General features: G+C 35.7%; 1 protein-coding gene across 3 annotated transcripts in view; it reads left to right on the top strand.

Annotated features, from left to right (window-relative positions):
* The window catches only part of CRPPA (CDP-L-ribitol pyrophosphorylase A), a 121,343-nt gene that overhangs the window by 11,385 nt on the left and 90,577 nt on the right, over positions 1–19,381 (top strand). For all 3 annotated transcript variants that reach the window (XR_003259905.2, XM_026105095.2, XM_026105096.2), the window contains exon 3: positions 15,273–15,422. Coding sequence is in view for 2 of the 3 variants with exons in the window: in XM_026105095.2 (XP_025960880.1) it covers positions 15,273–15,422 (150 nt within the window). In the remaining variant the exon portion in view is untranslated. The remainder of the gene's footprint in view (positions 1–15,272; positions 15,423–19,381) is intronic.

Raw genomic sequence — 19,381 nt, forward strand, 5'->3', positions numbered from 1 at the left:
AATTGTATATATATACACAATGCAACAAAGGACTCATATCCAGTCTTTGTTCCTGGGGGCCTTTTATCTTATTCCACATAGAGTTGTCCCGTCCCAGATAATCCAAAGTATTACATCATTCTCAGTGTACTTTCATACTGCACAAGATTGTTCTCAGTATACTTTCTTCCTTCTGTCTGGTTTAGTTAGTGGTTAGGAGCAGCTTTCTAAGTTTCTGCTGAATGTAGTTATGCTTTCCGGGGTTCAGACACTAGCATTGGAACCTGATCCCTCTTTGTGCATAGTGATAAGAGACGTTGCTTGTTTTTTAAGAGTTTTTTAAGAAAATACAAGGATGTGTTAGGGAAAACAGTGATTTTTAAAGATGTAAATTTCTGCTGTGTCATATGTATAATTAAGTTATTAGAAGCTGCAGTTTGTTGCTTGAAAAAACTTATTAAAATATATTTTTGTTGTTGATAATCCTTGCTTTTGAAACCAATTCCTAGTACTTACTACATGTAGAGACTTGACATTTTTCTGTTAAGGCTGAACTTCAAATCAAATATGTAGCAGGCTGCTTCAATCTGTCCAGTTTATTCAAGGAAATTCTTTGCTGCTGAAAGACAGATGTGAATGGATATAATCAATATGATTGAAATCAGTGCACTTTAAGAAATTGAATGATTAGGATTAGAACACACAATAATAGACCATTTTCTAATATAAGACTCTTAAGTGTGTACTTGCTATTGAATCTCTGTGTACAAAGTTCCTTCATGCAAATAGTCACAAAAAGTTAAGGTTCCTGCTTGAAATCAAAATGGGAAGTCAGCCGTTTGAGAACATCTCCATATTACTGAATGAGCTTTATTTCCCCCCTACTTTGCGTTCTTAGATCAGCACTACGTTGTGACCACATAATTCAGTCATAAGTTCTTTGTAGTTGACTCTTCAGTGTGTGTATGTGTAGGATCAGAATATTCTCATTTTAAGACAGTTTAATTGAAAAAAAGCAATAAATAACTTCCAGCATATGTGAAATGAATAAAAGTGGCCAATATGTGAAACTATTTCAAAACCTGAAATCTAAAACATCTTCAATTTAAAAAAGGCATGGCCATCCTAACTTAATGTACAAAAATAATAAATGAAAGCATTTGAGGTCTGACTGAAGATTATGAAGAAAACCCTTCAGTGGGCACAGAACTATTTCCATTTCTTCAAGGTTGATAATACAAACTATTGTCAAAAATACTTAAAATTTCTGAGACATGAGCCTCAAGATCCAGTGATGGTTTACTTATCACATTTTTCTGTATTATATGGTACTGAACTGAGCAATTCAAGTGTTCTTTATAAACTAATAGAAAATGAGAATTGATGTACCTCTCAGCTTAAAGACTGAATCTTAGGAGTCAGAAATCTTTTTGGGAGAAGCCAGCATATTTTTAGGTTAGTGTTTACAAATATTTAACCACTTATTGCTGCAGTTGTATATAAAGCTTGCTGTCCTACCACTGGGGGAGGAAGGGCAGGCAGGTAGGTCTAGTTGGCAGAAATCAATTGATTCTGACTCTACTGACCTTTTAAATCTTGGATCCTGACACTGCACCTAAAGGCTCTGGCTTGCGCTGTTTATGATTATGTTCTGACATGTACAGAACCTAGTTCATAGTTGTTAAATTATATGTTGGGATTTTTAATAGGTTATTTTTTCCATTGGTTCATGTGTGACCCATGAATTATGTTCCTTCATGTTTGCTATTGGCCATAACATCATCTTTATAGATTATTGGTTTAATTTCAATTATTTGTCATTTATCAACTATTCAACATTTATCAACTGCTCATCAATCAAGTCACTGACAAATTAGCATCTTTGCATACTACTTATGGCACTTCTTTGGTCACAGTGGCTACACGATGATTCTGTATTTGTTTAGGAAAATGAAATGCAGCCAGTGTAGGTTTCTTGCAGATTTAACTTCATTAAAACACAAAATGCATGGGTCAGTTTCCCCACACATAAGCAATGAAGTGCACTTACAGGCAGGCTTTGTGGACTCATGTCAGTCTCATAAAGTTAATGTTGGCATCCTTGGCTGCAAATGATAATGTGTCAAAGCTTCCACCATTTGGTTTTAGTGTGTGTGTATATATATTTTTTCAGCTTTTCTTAGTGTAGTTTTGCTGCTGTACAGAAAATAACCAGGCAGTGGATTATTATTTCTCTTTCTACTGCATAGTAATGGATAACTATCAGAAACATACTGATGTTTCCATGGCTTACGGCATTATTAGTCCCATTGAAAGATATAACCTTGTCAGCCAAGTCTTTAATTGTTTTCTCTGTTGAATGGGAACTAATATATTGTTAGCAAATACTTGAAGTCTTTGTCCTAACAAGATGTAGTATTTGGGGGGAAGCACTGGTAAGGGAAGAAAAGACTCTAATTTCCCAGTCTCAGTTAACTGACTTAGATGAATCATTGCATTCATTAGGAGGGATGCAACTCAACTAACTCAAGTACATAAATTATATTTATAAATTATAAAGAAAAAATTAAAATCTAATACCTTTTTCTGCTTTGCAACATTTTTGTATTTTACTAACAGAGCCAGAATACTGCACCTAATAAAACTAGAATTTAATCCTTTTTATAAAGATGATTTAATCCCTATTCTTTAGCTTTGGGAAAACTGCACATATAGCAATTTTTACCTTACTTTTTTTTAGGTAGAACACAGGTATTCTGGAAATACATTTCAAGCATAGCTTCCTGTTCTTAAATGTACTTAAAGGTATTGTGTAAATGAAACTGCTGTTGATTTTAGATAAAATCTGTATGCTTCATCTCAGAAAACACTATGACTTGGGAAAATGAAGCAGCCTTCAGCAAAGATGTATTGTATTTAGTTACTCAGCTTTCTCCTTCATCCAGCAGATAAAAAGAATAGTCCTTTAAAATAAGGGAAGGGTGTTCATGATATGCGCTCCTGATTCAGGATCTAACTTGAGAGTCAGAAGCATGAGATGGGGAGCCCTGGGAGGTGGATGGGGCTCAGGTGATGAGAGCCGGAGTGGGGAATCTCAGCTAATGGAATGGGTGTGAGGAGTTGAATAAAAGCCTCATCTGCCTCTCGGTGGAAGTGTGTCTCTGAAGGGGAGGGAAGCAAAGGCTTGTCTCTTTGGTTGGAGAGCTGGTGTATGTGCAGGGGGCATCGATGTTTTGTGGTCACTGAAAAAAAGACTGGAGCATCTGACAGAAGGAGTGAGATACTGTTCAGTTGACTTTTTAATAGTAGCTTTTATAATTTTTCTGTACGGCTCAAGCAAATATAAAAAAGAATACAATCAAATGAGAAGTCTGGTAGTGGTGAATTACAGTTACAACCTTAGAATCCTTTCACAGCTCACTTAAAAATAAAGTGGAAGTGAATTTCTGTAAAATTAAATAGGGTAGAAGTTGGAACTTACACTACATTTTTCCTTTAGGAGCAGCAGATGTCAAAAAGTCTTGCCTAAGAGGGAGCAGGGGAGGAGAAAGCGATGGAAGGACTAAACATGTCTATGTATTCTTGACTATCATTTGTGATCAAACACTTGCAGGAGGAATCAATTCTTTTTTTGCCATGCTCCTTATTGAGGAGACTGGGGAATTACTGTAGAGGTGCAAATGATCTGAAATCTAGGGGCCCATAGAGTGGAATGTTAAACCTAGTGGATTGCTGTTCAGATACAAGATGAAAATTACAGCAATCTGATAAGGCCTAAGCTTAATCTATTAATGTAATTTGCAATTAAAAAATCAAATGGTATCCATATCAACATGTTCACTTCAATAGCTGTTTCATTCAGGATTAAGAAATTGGTTGAAGATTAAAAATGCAAGAAAACAATTTCCTGGTCCAACAATGAAAAAAAGTAGAAAAGGAAGGATAAGATGAATTTACTCTAGAATCTTTAAGTGTACATTGAATGGAAGTAGCAATTTCATTAATTATAGAACTTTTTGTTTAAGTCTGTTTTAAATGAAAAATGACTTCTTAAAGTTATTCAGCTTACTTTAGCTCATTTCTTTTACTAATGGACACGAATAGTAATTAAATTCCATTTTCTCTCAAGCAGCTTTGGACATCTCTATCTGTATATATAATGCATTCACCGATATTGAAAGTTAGGAATCTGAGTATATGTTGTGGCAGAATTATTGAAATACATAGATGAGTCATACCATTCTGATTAGCAAAAGGAAATACTAGTTTTAGTATAGAACTAGTTAAATGCTCACTAGTGTATTTTACAGTTTACCAAGCAGCAGGGGTAAAAATGTGGATCTTAAGATAAAGAAGTTAAAGGTGCTACTGCCTGCTGACTTTACATAGTGATTAAAACTGCTAATTGAAGTGACTTTGGCTTACATTTTTCATCTTGCATAAACCAGGTTAATGGACAGGAAATGTCAAGTATTTATTTTTGAGGTGAGGGGAAGGATTCTTTTGAGGTTTTGAGGTGAGGGGAAGGATTCTAATTGGAAGTTTTCATTTCATCAGTGTATCCTTTTACCAGCCTTTTGGGGCCTATCTTGCCTAAGTGATATGTAATACTGCTGTCTTTGTGTCATAAAAATATATGCTCAAAACAGTAGATCATTCTAGCCACCTCTGAATGGCAGGATCTGGAAGAGATTGTCATCCCTGTCATCTCTCTGGCCGAGGATCAGGCATGAACACCTTCCCTAATTCTTCCCTCCTTCATCAAATACTGCACTGAGAATAAATTTCATTTCCTGCCCCAAAGTATCCCCAACTGCATTTTAGCCAAGTCTTTGATCTGGATGGTTGTGCCAAGGACTACACCTGCCCTGCAGGTGAGGTGAAGCCTCTGAAAGCCAAGCTGGCCTGTGTCATGTGCTGTGATAGCTTGCTGGACTGATTCTGTGCTTATTCTCCCATTTCCAAGAATGTAAGTGGACTGCTGTACAGATGTAAGAGAAACTACCTTAAAGAGTGTTGAAGCATGTAAGAATGAATTCAGTAGGTATCAAGTTCATAGGTTTATCAGTGTGACCATCTGAGCCAAACTCGGATGGTAAGAAATAAGGATCCATTTTACAAGGCCCTTGATAGCAGAGAAGGTCTGAGATGCTGCTGGTTAAAAAAAAGATGACTTGCGATTTTGAATGTAACAGGCTGTGAGGGAAAGAAGCTTTGGTGGAAGATTTCCTGCGAAGGAGGGAAACAAGCAGTTCAAGAAGAAGCTGCGAGAACTCAAAAGGTAAAGATGCTTGATAAGCAGGCACAGGACTGCTTAGGGAACTGTGTGGCCACAAACCATAGTGCCTATGTTTTAGGTTGCTCAGGAGTGGGGGGAGGGACTGAGTTATGAATTAAGACTGTATTTTTTGAATTCATCACTTAAATTGTGCACAGGTTCCACTGCAGTGCCCCAAGATTTTTTTCTGATTTCTTGATTCTCAGTCTGTTGTAAATCATGTGTTTTATGGTGCGTGGTGGATCAGTAACTAGTATATGATATTGTAGATTTTGTAGTAATGTAGATTTTTTTTAAAAGTAAAGTACAGTAATTGTAACAGTCCTATGGTGGTAATTGCAAGGTTTATACTCCCCTGAAAAAAAATGTTAGCTCCTTTTTATATTGCCCCACTGTCACTTGCAAAATGCTTTGTGGTACAGTGTACCGTCACTGACAGCTTTGTGCCATGTGAATCAGTAATTAGAGTAAGAAAGATAGGTTTCTTTTTGTTAAATGTGATTCATTACTTGTTGATGCAAGGATGTACTGTGCAGTCAAAGTAAAATCTTTGATAAGTTTAAAAGTTAAGTTGATTTTCATGATTCCTTAATTTTTATAGCAAATATTCTGTTTAATTCTTGCCACCTAGAATTGCAGTAAAGCATTAAAAGATACAGGGAAATGCAGGTTGCTCATGTTGTCATCTGTCGATTGAATGCAAAAATGAAAAGCTGTGTGTGTGTGTGTAATTTGAAATATTTCTGAAAATAAATGAAGACTACTGGCCGAGTGATTTGCTGCTTAGTGTTTATATTGCTTAGGAAGACTGAGGTCTGCATGTTATAGAATCCACCGTAATTGTATATAACAGTGTACAGCTATTGCTGACAATTGAAAGGAGTAAATACTTTGTAAGAAGATCTTGAAGCAGCATGTGTTGCTCTTTAGTTGGTGAACACTACATGTGATCTGAATCTTATACATAGTATGGATCTAGCATTAAACAGGCTTTATACAAACTATGAAGTACTTAAAAACCAACAACCAAACAAACCTGAGAAGAAAACTAAATCTTAATAAAGGAAAATGTCTCGTTCAATGTGGCAATTCTTGCACTGTGACAAAAGTTGGCTGAATTTGTTGACTAGTGGAGTAAGACCTTACAACTTGGCTAACATACAATAAAGTGTATTTTACTGAATACACAATGCCATTGTATTTATAGAAAAAAAGAATTTCCTTTAACTATTCTTGAATTTCTCAGAATGTACAGATAAAACAGACTTACTGGAAGAAATGCTATATAATGTTTATGACACCATTAAAAGTGTATTTGTTTAATACATCTAATTTTCATAATTTGTACTCTATTGTATTAAAAGTTTTTTTCTGATTTGTGGCAGTGATTCATGATACAAGAGCAAGATAAAAGAATTAATATTCTTAAGACTTGCTTATTTTCAGTTTGCTTTTTTAAAAAATTTTTTTTATATTGAATCATCACATAATCACCTTGATTTTGTTTGCAGTACTGTTCTTTGCTTTTTCTCAGTGACTGTGCTTTCTGTTCTTTACCTCTTTTCTGCTTTCCCTGTGTTCTTGAGCTTACTTTTGGTAGTGCTTGTTGAAAAGTTGCAGCCTACGATATGCCTACTTGCATGTTCTTCCTCCATCCCATATTTATGGTTTCTGTTGCATATTCCCATCCTCCTGTCTTTTTTCAGGGTAGATTTACATTTTCTTTGAGAAATCTTACTTTTTTCCCACAGAATAACACTTGGAATTTAGCATATTGTAGATTAGGTCAAAGCAATATTTACTAACTCTATAGAGATAAATGCTTTGAATACATAAGAACAGGAATTATGTCAAGTTAAAAAAAAGAATGTGTGCAGTCCTAATTTTTGAGCCTCAGTTTCTACTATCAGCAAACCTCTTTAGTTTGCTATAGCTAACTGGGGCTCTGACATGTCTTGATATACATGTACCATCCGCAGCTACTCAGATAATATGTGCTGATAGAGGTTACCTCATTAGAAGAAATGTTTTCTTTTTCTTAAACAGTGTCATAAATATACTTTACATTTGCTTAAGACATCCTGTCTCTTTGAAGTCAGTTCAATGTACAACATAGTGTCAGCTCATTAACATTGGATCAAAGTATATATTAAATTTCTGATTAAACATCCCGTCTTTTGCAGCTAGGAATAAACACAGTTATATCTTCTTCCTTCCTGGTGTTGGTTTAAGATTAACGTGTGTCTAATTTTAGTGAGTTCTTCTGTTGTTCCTAGCCAGCTGGGTAAAACAGACTTTAAGGACTTTTAAGTAAGGTTTAGCATAAAGCCTTTCTCATAGTGTTCAAAACTCCTTACATATGTTCTACTTATCCCTCTTTTTGTATGGCTGATGATTAAATATAATATATGTATGTTACGGCAGGCTTGTTTAACTTTTCAACCAGTGTTGTCCTTGGGCAATTAAAAACTGCCAGTACAAATATATCAAGATAACTGGAATTGGATTGTTTGGTGATGCCTACCACATTGATGAAATTTTAGTGGGCCTCTCACTCAGGAGAATCAAAGGTGGTGTGTCCACATTACTGTTCATTTTGATATATTTTTTCAACAAAATTCAAAATAAGGTGATTAAGATTTATTCTTGCTGTTTAAAAAAAAAATCTGGTAGAAAGAAGCCAACATTTTTTTTTTTTTTTTTTAGTCTGATCTTTAATGAGTGTGCAGCCCATGTCATGGATTGTACTTGTTTGTCAATGAAAGGAGTCTTCCCCTGTCCCCACTGCATAAATGCCACACATTGTCTATGCTGCATGCTAGCGTGCAGGAGAGTGTGATATGCCCTGGACTAGGGCTCTGTGTTTCCACATGATAATGAAAGTACTTCTGCCTTTATCATGGTTAGCCATTGGTATTCCTCACTGAGTTATCCTGCATGTCCTATAGTCCTGGCTGCATGCCACATCTGGCCCTACAAGGAAAGAGCGTGCAGCTGAGGTTTTGGTTCAGGGGATGTTTTGGATGTGACATTAACAGGAGAGTTATGGGGGCAGGCTTGAGCTGGACCCATGCAGCCAGACTGGTGCTTTGCCTGTCCGTACAGCAAGCAGCTATGTTCTAGGTGCAGAACAAGGTTATGAACTCTGTGGGCTGAGTCCGGGCTTGCATCAGTTCAGTTTGAAAGTTTGGCTAGTTTGGGCTTGAACCTGGGTTCACACTTAAGTTTAAAAAAACATAAAGGTATAGACACACTGTAGTTATTAGCTGTACTTCTGTATTAGAGAGGTAGTTTATAGTTTGTGTCATTCCTTTGTCCATGCCCCAGTCTACTGCTTCCAAATAGAGTTGTTTTGCTAGGATTTCTGTAGGTCAGAGAGGTGGGACTGATATGAGGGATTTCTCAAAGTCTTCCTTCTCTGCAGTGGAATTATACAATTTCTCATAGACTACAACTTTTGGCTATAGCGAAGACAGTGTAGTCGTAGACAACAGCTAGGTACAAAGTGTGGAAAAGGAAAAGAAAAAAAATTCTAAAAAATGAAAATAAGATGGGATATTTCAAATTACTGTGAACTACCATGACTTTGCATTGGAGGAACTTCTCTGACTGCTTTATTAGATGAGCATAGTTACATGACTTTGTTTTATTAAATATTCTCCATTTCAGGTTTAAAATATAAAAGATTTAAAAAGAACATCCTCTTAAATATGTGAAATATTTTCATCTTATAATTGAGTGTTTCAGTTTTGCTTTGAAGATGCTGTTTTATAAATTTGAAATAAGAAATCTTTCAGTAAAGACAGTTCTGCTAACTTGAATGATAATTACTGAGTGTGGCTGAAACATGTTGACTACTATAGACATAATTAACTTGAGTACTCACGCCTGAGTAGAAATGCATGTTTCTACCTGTTTCGTGTATCACAGATACTATGTTTATTTCTGTATTTTTTTTATTGTAGATGGCTGTGAATGCCTTTCATGGCAACTAGTTTGATATGTGTAAAAGAACATTTTCTCTGTATTAACATGTGGAAACAGTTTGATCAAATAAAATGAGAAGAAATTAATCATAGTCATTCTAAGCTGATTTGCTGGTTCATAGCCAGACCTAACTTAGACTGAAATCCTTAGGAGACAGTAGTGTTCAATAATTTATAAATCATCTTTTACCTAATAAAAAAACATTCTAGGACATACTTGTAAAGTGTTAGATACCCGACTTGTCTAAATTAACATACAGTTATTTGTTGTTACTACTCTGTAGTTGAACAGTGTACTAATGTGATCCTTGTCCTCATGGAAGACTGAGATAAATCATTTGTGTATTTACCTCACCTCTACAAGATTGACTTTAATGGAGTTGCACAATGGATGTATTTGTCCTACTAGGTGTGACTAACCCCACAATTTCCAGCTTGCAGTTTCAAAGAAGTCAGCTACTTCAAAGGGATGAAAATGTATTTTTAAGTCCAGTATATATGTGCGGAACACAAGTTTATTTTTTTCTAGGGCAAGGTAAATAAAGCATTTGAGAGTGTTGATTCAGTGCTGTTTTGCTTGTCAGAGTGGAAAACAACTCTGATTAAATAAAGTTAAAGTAATAAAGGTGAATATTGAGAAAACATCTAGAAACGTGAGAAGGGGAAGTTCCTCTAAAGATGGCACTCATAAACTTTGCATGCATGTTTTCTATGTCAGATCTATTTCCGAGTACTTTTAAAACTTTGAATCTAATGCTATTAGGATGATTGAAATACAGAATGTATGTTTGCTTTATACTAGTATACAGAGCAGAGGTGGTAGGGAGTATAGGGGAAAATGAATTTCAGGAGAGAGAAGCTATGAATGGAGCAGAAAAGTATTGCTCATGTAACTAAAAAGTAAGGGAATCCTACTAGAGGAATGGGAGAGTCTGTTTGTTTAGGACTAGATTCTGTAAAGTTTTAAGCTGATTCCCACTTGCTTGAAGTTCAGTATTGTGAATTGGTCATGTAAGTGAACTTTGTGGGTATGCATTTGTACTTGGGGTCTTTCTGGGGGAGTCAAAGCCATGGCTACTTATTTTAGTATACCAGTCTGCAAGACGTGTTTCTCTGAGCTTGTTACCACACTGTTGTAGAAGAAAGAATTGCAGTTGTGGTATTTTTTGTTAGTATTTTGTGCCACTGGAATTTGCTTCTCTTCCTAGTCCATATCATTCATGTTGTTGAACTGAACAGTTATTTAGTAGTCCTCTATTTCAGATGTGATTGTCAAAAGTGAACAGATCAGTGATAAGAAGTACTGTTTTTTCGTGCTGTTTTGGAGCTTCTGGTTCTTTGATAACCTGTTCTTGGAAGGTTATATTTTACATGTGGAGTGTTGGTCTCAGCTGAAGGTGTTTAATGTGTGTCAGGGGTATCTGCAACCTGGAAAATGCCTTGCTTGTGACACCAGCCCCCCCTCCCCAATCCTTTTCAGATTTTAGTGGATTCTAATTTTTTTAAATAGCATGAGAATTCTCAGTTTTAACGATTATTCAATATAAATAAGTTATATTGCATTGTTTTATCCAAGCTGTCATTCTGTCTTCAGATTTCTGTGGTCTACACATTGTATTTCATTTCATAATAAAAGGTATCATCAGCACTGCTTAGGTTTTACTCCCCTTGAATTGATCGTGTTCGCTGATCCTAAAACTCAGCCTGGTTATTTATTCACTGAATACATGCATCTAAATGATTTCTGTTCAGAGTTAAAGTATGATGAAATGAGAAAGATAAAGTGGTGTTCTTTAGTGGAGAGGTGGTCTAGTATGGCTTGAATCTAATGAAAATACAGTACCTTTTTATACTGACCTGCATGATGCACTTCATTCTTTGCCTTTTTTCAGTCCCTATTAAATCTCTAAATCTTGTATGTATGCTATACTGTATGCAGTTATGTGAAAATTGAATAAAAATCTGAGAACCTGGTTTTAAATGTTCTCTATTGTTGATGTTTAAAATGGGTTATAGAAGACCCCTATTGTTTCTAAAAGTACCTAAAGACTGTGGTTCAGTTTTCAGCAGATGGATGAATGAGCTCACTTCTGTGAGATGCTAGTCTGTCACTTCCATTGAAGTTGATGAAAATTGTAGGTTCTAAGGACATTTTAGAGTTGTTTTAATTCAACAACAGAGAGTATAAGGGTGTTCTTTCATTCCAGTATTTTGTCTGCAAAAGAAAACTAACCAGTTAACAGTATTTGTTTCAATGTGTGTGAAACTAAGAATTATATTTTAAGAACTTGCCCACAGATATTTTGCTACTTTCACAGATTTTTAAAATATGCAAAAGCAGGGAGAAGTGTACAAATACCATGTACGTGCCAGGTTAACCAAAACTAGTGTTTGACTGTGAGTGGAGTGGAGTGGCTTGGTGGCTGTAAAGTGATCCTTTAAAGACATCCAGCTTGACTGTCCATTTAACATTGAAGAAAGGTGTATGATCTATTTTGCATATAACTTTGAAAGTAAATCCTTTTGCGATCTGGGTCAAAATGATTAGAAAGTTGAAAATGGAAACTCTGGTTAGGGAAATGTTAGTATAAGACCCAGGCACTTCCTTTACAGTCATAGGATTTTTATTTTGTGGTAGGCTAATTCAAAGTGTAAAAATGATCCATGAATCCATACCGACATAAAGTATTTATAATTTTAAACATGCACAAATTTTAATTTCTTAATTTTTTTAAAATCATGTCTGAACTTCTTGCCTGAGAGCTGGGCCAAATACCTGTACATTCCTAACATAAGTAGCGAGTCAAAACTTCTTGAATTAAAACAAGTAAAATTCAGATAGCTGACTCAGTATATAATCTGTTTGCTAATATGGAAGCAGTACTGTTTTTATTGATTTATTACCGGGGGAAAAAAAAAAGGAAATTCCTGTCAGAGATTAAAAGAGTTGGCATTGTAACTGAATGCAGGTAGACTGGTTGGATGATTTTGTTCTTATACCCCATGGTCATAAGGGACAAAAATCTCTTTAGTTATAGTGATACTCAGCACTACTGTGCCATAATGTTTAGATTTCCAAACTAAGAAATGTAATCTATAGCCCTATCTTAAGCACCTAAATTCCATGTTCAACTTTATTGTAAGACTGCTAAGAGTGGAATTAACAAAAGGCTTTGTGCTGAGTAGGAAGGACAGTTAAGCTAACCAGAATAAGTACGCAGAATGAACAATGCGTTTCCCTCTTTGGTGTGTATGGGAGATCAATATTCATAGCTCAGTTATTCTGGTTTTACATGCCTAATGCTATGTTTATACCATGAATGAAGATACCATGGGCCAATTTTGGATCCAGAAGCATGGGCAGTGAGGCCTTTGTAGGCTAGCTTGGGTTTGGCAGCCATGTCAGCATATGCAGACTGGAGAATGTTGCCAGAAGTACTGCAAATGCAAGAAGATTTCCTGTTATGGATTCAACCTCATCCCATATGAAAATAACGTGGCACATACATAGGCCCATATTTATCCTTGTTTGATCCCTATTTCTCCTGCTCTGGAGGTGGTCTTAGGAGCTATTGCAGTTCTTGTGCCACTGAGATAGTAAACTTAGCTATGTGTTGGGTCGCATCATCTGTTTCAGGGAAGCCATGCATGTGCACTGGCACAGAGAATGGACACGCAGAAAGCTTAGCTGGTATTGAGGAAAACAGACAAACCAGTCTCTATATCCTGTCTCTTAGGATTTTAAGTTTTCAACTCAGTGATGCACCTTAAGTAATGAGCTCTAGCTCACTGCTTTTGGAATATACAAAGCTTTTGTATGGAGTAGGAATTTACTGGCTTTAGTGAGTACTAGAGCTCTGCATTGTGATTTTAGAGTATAGAGCAATCATGAACTGGGTTGTCCTTTTCAGAATAAATGTTGATTCATCATCAAATGACTACTTGTTATGCTGTTGCTGCATACATGGTTAGAATTTATCTCCCTCATGTGATCTGGTGTGAAGACAGCCATAAATCTTATTCTTTGTATTTAAATTCATGTTTTCAGTGTCAGGTATAGTTTGAGTGGGCTTATGACAGGAGATATCTCATGGTGTCTAAATGTGTGATTTGTTTTTTTTATTGAAACTGATGAAAAGCAGGTGCTAAGAGAAACTCTTAGCTTGTCACATTGGCCTCAGTCCTGGGGTAATGTAAAACTGTAATTGTTTAAAATGTCATTTGTTAAAATCTAGGTGCCTGCCCTGAATTCAGTTACTTGAGAATTGAATTTCAATTACTTGAGAAGTTAATTGGGGATTTTAAAAAATGATATGTTTGGATTTATTAGAAATTAGATCTTTGTGAATCTTTTAGAAGAGCTTGGCCTAAGACAAGGAGATGTGGTTTGTTATTGCCACAAAGATAGAGCTACAGACATTCATGAATTTTTATTGTGTAATAAACCAGATGTCAAGAAAACAGTGTGCTTCAGAGCTCTTTTAAGAATATCATTTTGAGTATTTCATTTTTATTTAGGATTGCAATTTGTTTTTTTGTTCCTCAGAGTGCATGTTTCACTTGTGAGATCTAGTTACGCAAGTCACATTGTATTCTGTTGGCCTGTTTTATGCTTAAAATGTAACATGACATGGTTGTTAAAAACTGTAATAAAATATCAGATCAGCCTAAGAAATCCTATTTTGCTAACTGGTTTTCTGGAATGGTAACTGTTTCAAAAATAAAAAAAAAATCCAGTAGGCATTTTTTAATAGACTTTACTAATTACAGAAAAGCTGTGGCTAGCATGCTCTTCTGTCTCTTTTCCCATGACCTTCTAATTTTATAACTTTTTTATGTGACCAATTAAAATATGACGCAGAGCAAAATAACATAATCCAAATGCCCAGCAGCTGGGACATAGAGGTAATAATCCATGTCCTAGAATCATAGAAAATAGAGGGGGGACAAGTTGTAGATATTTCACTCTCTGCTTCTGCTTATTCTCTTCCTGATAGTACATTGCTAAGTTTTACTCTTTTAGTATATTGACCTTTTACTAAAATTATAATGATGTTTAGTTTTGTCAGTTTGTCTTTTCTATGACAGAAGTCAGATAGATCTCACCTGGGTCAGAGAGATGGACTAGATGACCTCTTGAGATCATGTACACTGTTTTTCTGTGATTTCACAGTTCTCACTGATCTTCCTGTACTGTGTTTTGCCTTTGGATGACAAGAGATAGTGTTGTATGTGGATATGTCTTCCCATTTATTAGAAAGAAAAGGAGCTTTTCAGATTCTGAGAAAGGGCTTGAAGTACTCTTCCATCCTCTGAACCTGTTGAATCTCTTCACCCCCCCCCCCCCCTTCTCCCTGTCGTTTGCATGGGTAGCTTAGGCATATCAGAACTCCTTAGGCATGAGAAATTGATTCACCTCTGTGTCCTCATTATGCAAAAAAATGAGCTAAGAAGCTTTAGATTTTAGAATATAAACTGCTCAACACATTGACTGCATTCCTCTTTGTGTTATTGTTCAACAGTGTGAAAGGGAGAGGGAATGACAACTGCATTTCTTTCTCTTCTTAGGACTCGCTTTTAGTGCCTCATTAAAGGTGAAGGTGAATTCAGCACTGAGGAACAAACTCAATGCTCTGAAACTTTTCTTGTTAGTTTTGGAGTAGTTTGGCCAAACTGAGATCAGTGAAAGCAACAGGAACTGTGGATTGTCAACACTGCTCAGATGTGTCTCCTTGCTGTTTTATATCTGAATAGGTCTAGATCTGTTCTCATAGAAACCACCTAATATGTGTGTAGAAGAAAGCTTGAAAAACAGACCTCTTAGATTTGTACATGTGTTTGCAATAGATGTGTAGGAGGAACTTAAGACTCTTCTTTTTGTAAATTGCCCCTCCATATGTACTTCTACTTGTTTACCTTTAGGAAGATTGTATAAGACCTATTTTAAAACTGATTTTTGTGACTACAGCTATCTGGTATGCATTAATGTTAATAAACACTTAGGGCTCTTTTTGTATTTTGTTCCACAGGCAGCAGGAGCAATTCGTCCTCTGGTGTCTACTGTTATTGCTTCTTCTGCAGATGGCTGTTTAGACCACTCATTGGAACGTGCCCGGTATAGAGCAAGTGAAATGCCTCAGGCTTTCTTATTTGATATAATCTACCAAGCATACCAACAGGTAATCCTTTGAGTTTTCTGATAAGATTTTTCATCCATTTACTGTTAATAAAAAAGAGAACTTTAGTTCTCTTCTTTCAAAAATAGAGATTCAACATCCATTTCAGATCCTATCAAATTGTATGTGTATTGTTTCTCTGTAGTCTTTTGACAGTGCTTTATCATTTTCATCTATTCGAATTTTTCCATTATCAAACTGCCAAATATAAATGTGATAATTTGGGGCTTTTAGGTGATGAACAGAATTATTATTCATGCCTAATGGAACATGATGAAATGTGTATTTTGTATATTGAGTCACACTTCCTGCTGGTTCTATTGTAGCAAATGAATTCACATCACCAGAGGCTCTAGCCTTCACAACATACATATGTATTTTATAAAGGCATCCCACTTCTTACAGCTTTAATTTATTACTCTATTCTCTAAAACTAACGCTGTGAAGATAATTAAGGTTTTTAAAGTACATTTTAAAAATAATTGTAATAACTTTATATTATTTTTTCTTGCTTCCTTTGCTGACGTTCATTGTAATTTCTGCCCCTTACAACTTTTTTCCTATAACACACTTAATTTCTTCTTTTCACTTCATATGAAGATGAATCAAGCAGAAATTCTCTCTGCTTAACTTGCTTTGATTTTCATTGCACATTCAATAGAATACTTTACGTGGTCTAATGTGCTTAAAGTTGTATTGTTGACTTAGAATATCTCAAGTAAAGAGTTTTGGATGAAAATTATGATAATGGCTTATAATATTATGGTGGGACACAGGCTATTCTAAAATACTGGGATGATATTAACTTGACACATCCAGGTAGTAAGTTTAATGTTTCGTATTGTATGTGTTACAATAAATGTTTGTATCGCACATACTTTGAATGGCTGAATATATTTACATAGTCTCTCTGTTAATTCCCCATTTTTTCTAATATAGGAAGGGGGAGTAGTCTAGTAATCCATGACTGTTTTGCCTTTATTCCTTCTGAAGACTGCTTTCATTTGCCCCACCCTGCATTCACAGTTTACTGGAAGAACTCCAGGCTTTTGTCTCAGCCTTCTACTTCCTTTTCATTCATCACCTTGTGGAAATTGTCTGTTCTCCAGGTATCTTCCAAGTTGACTAGAGGCAGAGCATTTCTTTATTTGTGACTTGGAAGGAATTATTTTTCACTGCACTAATGCTGACAGCCATGCTTCCCATCAGTCTTTAATTTATAGAGTAAACAAGCCTAAATTACTGATATCTACCTTCAGAAAGTGCATAGCTTAGAAGTTACCAACAACAGAACAAATGTCTGGACTGCTGCTGCAGAAGAAACGATTACTTACTTGTTCATTAATTGTTTTATTTGAAATGTTGGCACAAATTCCATGTCATACTCTTCATGCTTTGTATCTGAACTTATTCTCAGATGACAAGAATGAAGGGCTGTTCAAGATGAAGAGCTACTCAACTGATCGGAGTAACTCCAGCCTTTTTGCTTCTGATGGGAAGCAGGGGAATGTTGGTGCAATGCTGTCACAGCAGATACTTCTAACTGAAAGTCTCTGGCTTGAATATTTTGGGCATATGTGTGCCAATGGCACTATGTAGATGCATAGAACACATCTCAAGAGGCAACAGCTACTGTTGTTTATACAGTCTTTTTTTTCTTGTTGATGTCCATCTGTTTTGACAAATTACATGTTTCTATGTTATTTCTGGGGGAAAAATAGTATACTATTTTTTTCCTACTGTTAGTTTGCTGATACAATAGAGCTAGCAAATATATAAAAAGCTTTGTCCCTCAATGCCTTGCTCAAAAGGCAACTATATTTGCAGTCCGTATGCTCCTCTGAATGCTGAGTGCTCTCTTCTCACACATGCATTCCATCAGTCTCTTTTTTGTATGCCTACTCTTTCACCACCAAAGTTGTTAGCAAGCAACACAGGCTGTGGTTCTTTGTCCCCAGTTCCCTTTGCATTGGCTAAATTCTGGTCATTTCCATGCTCTGTGCCTTGGAGCTCTGGGCAGGGTAACACTTTGCTAAACCTCTCAACTCATATTGTTTGCTGATTATTTATGTTTCAATGGTGCCTAGCTGTCCAAGTCAAGGATTAAGACCCAATTGTTCTGGGAACTGTACAGATAAATAATAAAAGATAGATAATCGTTGTCCTGAAGAACTTAGGCTACTGTAGGACAGACTTTTGTAGGAATGGATGCAGCTCGGGATGCTTCATAAATATTAATATACCCACCGTTAGTTCCCACAACAACCTTGTGAGGTAGATAAGTATCTTCATACGGATAAACAAAAAGAGATAAAATACTTGTTAGTCACATTGCAAGTCATTTGCAGAACTGGGAATGGAATTCAGTTTGTCTGACTTGGCTTGTGATAATGATCTCACTTCTGTGTAGCTTACACAGTAGTGACGTTTATGCAGCAACAGTGAGGGGGGAAAACAGCAGTCAAAGATGCATTCCTCGGAAACTGTCCATTTGAATTTTTGCTTCAGATGACAGGCTTTTCAGGTGCATTGAGAGTAATGTGGAATACTGCTTTTACAACTCTCTATTTAAATGTATCATCTACTGTGAATAGGTGGATTTAGACTTTACTTCCAATCCTAATATTCTTAATATATGTTTTTTTAAAGAATATATGGTCTCTGGGTATCTTAACCACTGTGTTAAGATACTGTTTTTGCTTTTCTTCTCTGGCATCAATCTGAGCAGAGCAGGACTAGTTTTTCTTCTACTTTATTACTGGCTTGAGTTATTTAGACATGGAAAATAAAAAGTTAGCACTATTAAAATATGGAATGATCCTTTCTTACCTCTTTTTCTTTCTCCAATTAAAAATCAAATTATTAGAAAATTTTTTCCATTTCTTGTTGATTAGAAATGACAATGATTTAGGGAGAAATACATGCCTTCTGCATACATTTAATAAAATCAATTGAAGTTGATATAACAAATGCCAAAGATTGTTTACAATATCATCTTAAAGTATTTGTATATTACAGTGAATTCTATTTACATTCACTGCCAAAAAATCCAACACAAATTTTGAGGTCATTCAGACAGGTTATTTGGATGCTTTTCTATGTGTTGCCTCTCATTTCTGTATGCTGGATCTCAGCTTAGATTTCACTGTAGTCTCTTTTGATGCCTATAACATATGTGTTCCAAACAGATCATCTATGTTCAGATCTGTGTTGCTTTGTGATTTAACTCTGACAATGTCAAGGTTCCTTATGTCATAACTATTAACTTCTCAATTTATAGTAGTTCTGTTATAACCTTATAAATTTTGTCACAGAAAAATTGAAGACATTTCTGTTGTCTTTTTAATGGCTCAGAGAGCCCATTAAAACATTTTCTTTGATTCCTCATCGCCTGGATATATGATATTTAAGCCCCCTTTCACAGGCCTTTTCAAAGAGTAAAGAATAGTATTTTTAATGTAATTTTTCTGGCTTTGGATTTTTCTTATTACAACCACTTTGTCAAAAATATTTTGGACTGAAAGTTGCATCAAATGATAGTCTGTTTGGTTGGTTACCCAGATACAGGGTTAAGTATTCCATCCCTTACCTCTGAAGTATGCTTTGGCATTATTTCTGTGGTGTTCTAATTTTAGTTCATATTGGGTGGCAGAGGGGGAATTAGGCAGTTCCACAAAAAGTTACGTATTACATTGTTATTTTCGAAAGGGTTGCTGGTTATCACTAGTCACATCTCCTTTTGCTAGGTATGGTAACCTGAAATCTTCTACTCTTTGATAACATGGTATTTCTCCATCACAATAGGGAGGTTATTTCTTCTTTTTATTCTGCTATTGTAAGGTAGCCAAGGACTTCTACCTGTAAAGTAGTTTTTGATTAAGACAGATCCCTGGAGAAGTAAATATATCTGAAATGAAATGAGCAAGCCATCAAAAATACTTGGCAGTTGTTGAGGTACTGAA

Source organism: Dromaius novaehollandiae, chromosome 2 (genome assembly GCF_036370855.1).
Source record: "Dromaius novaehollandiae isolate bDroNov1 chromosome 2, bDroNov1.hap1, whole genome shotgun sequence".
Classification (NCBI taxonomy): Eukaryota; Metazoa; Chordata; class Aves; order Casuariiformes; family Dromaiidae; genus Dromaius; species Dromaius novaehollandiae.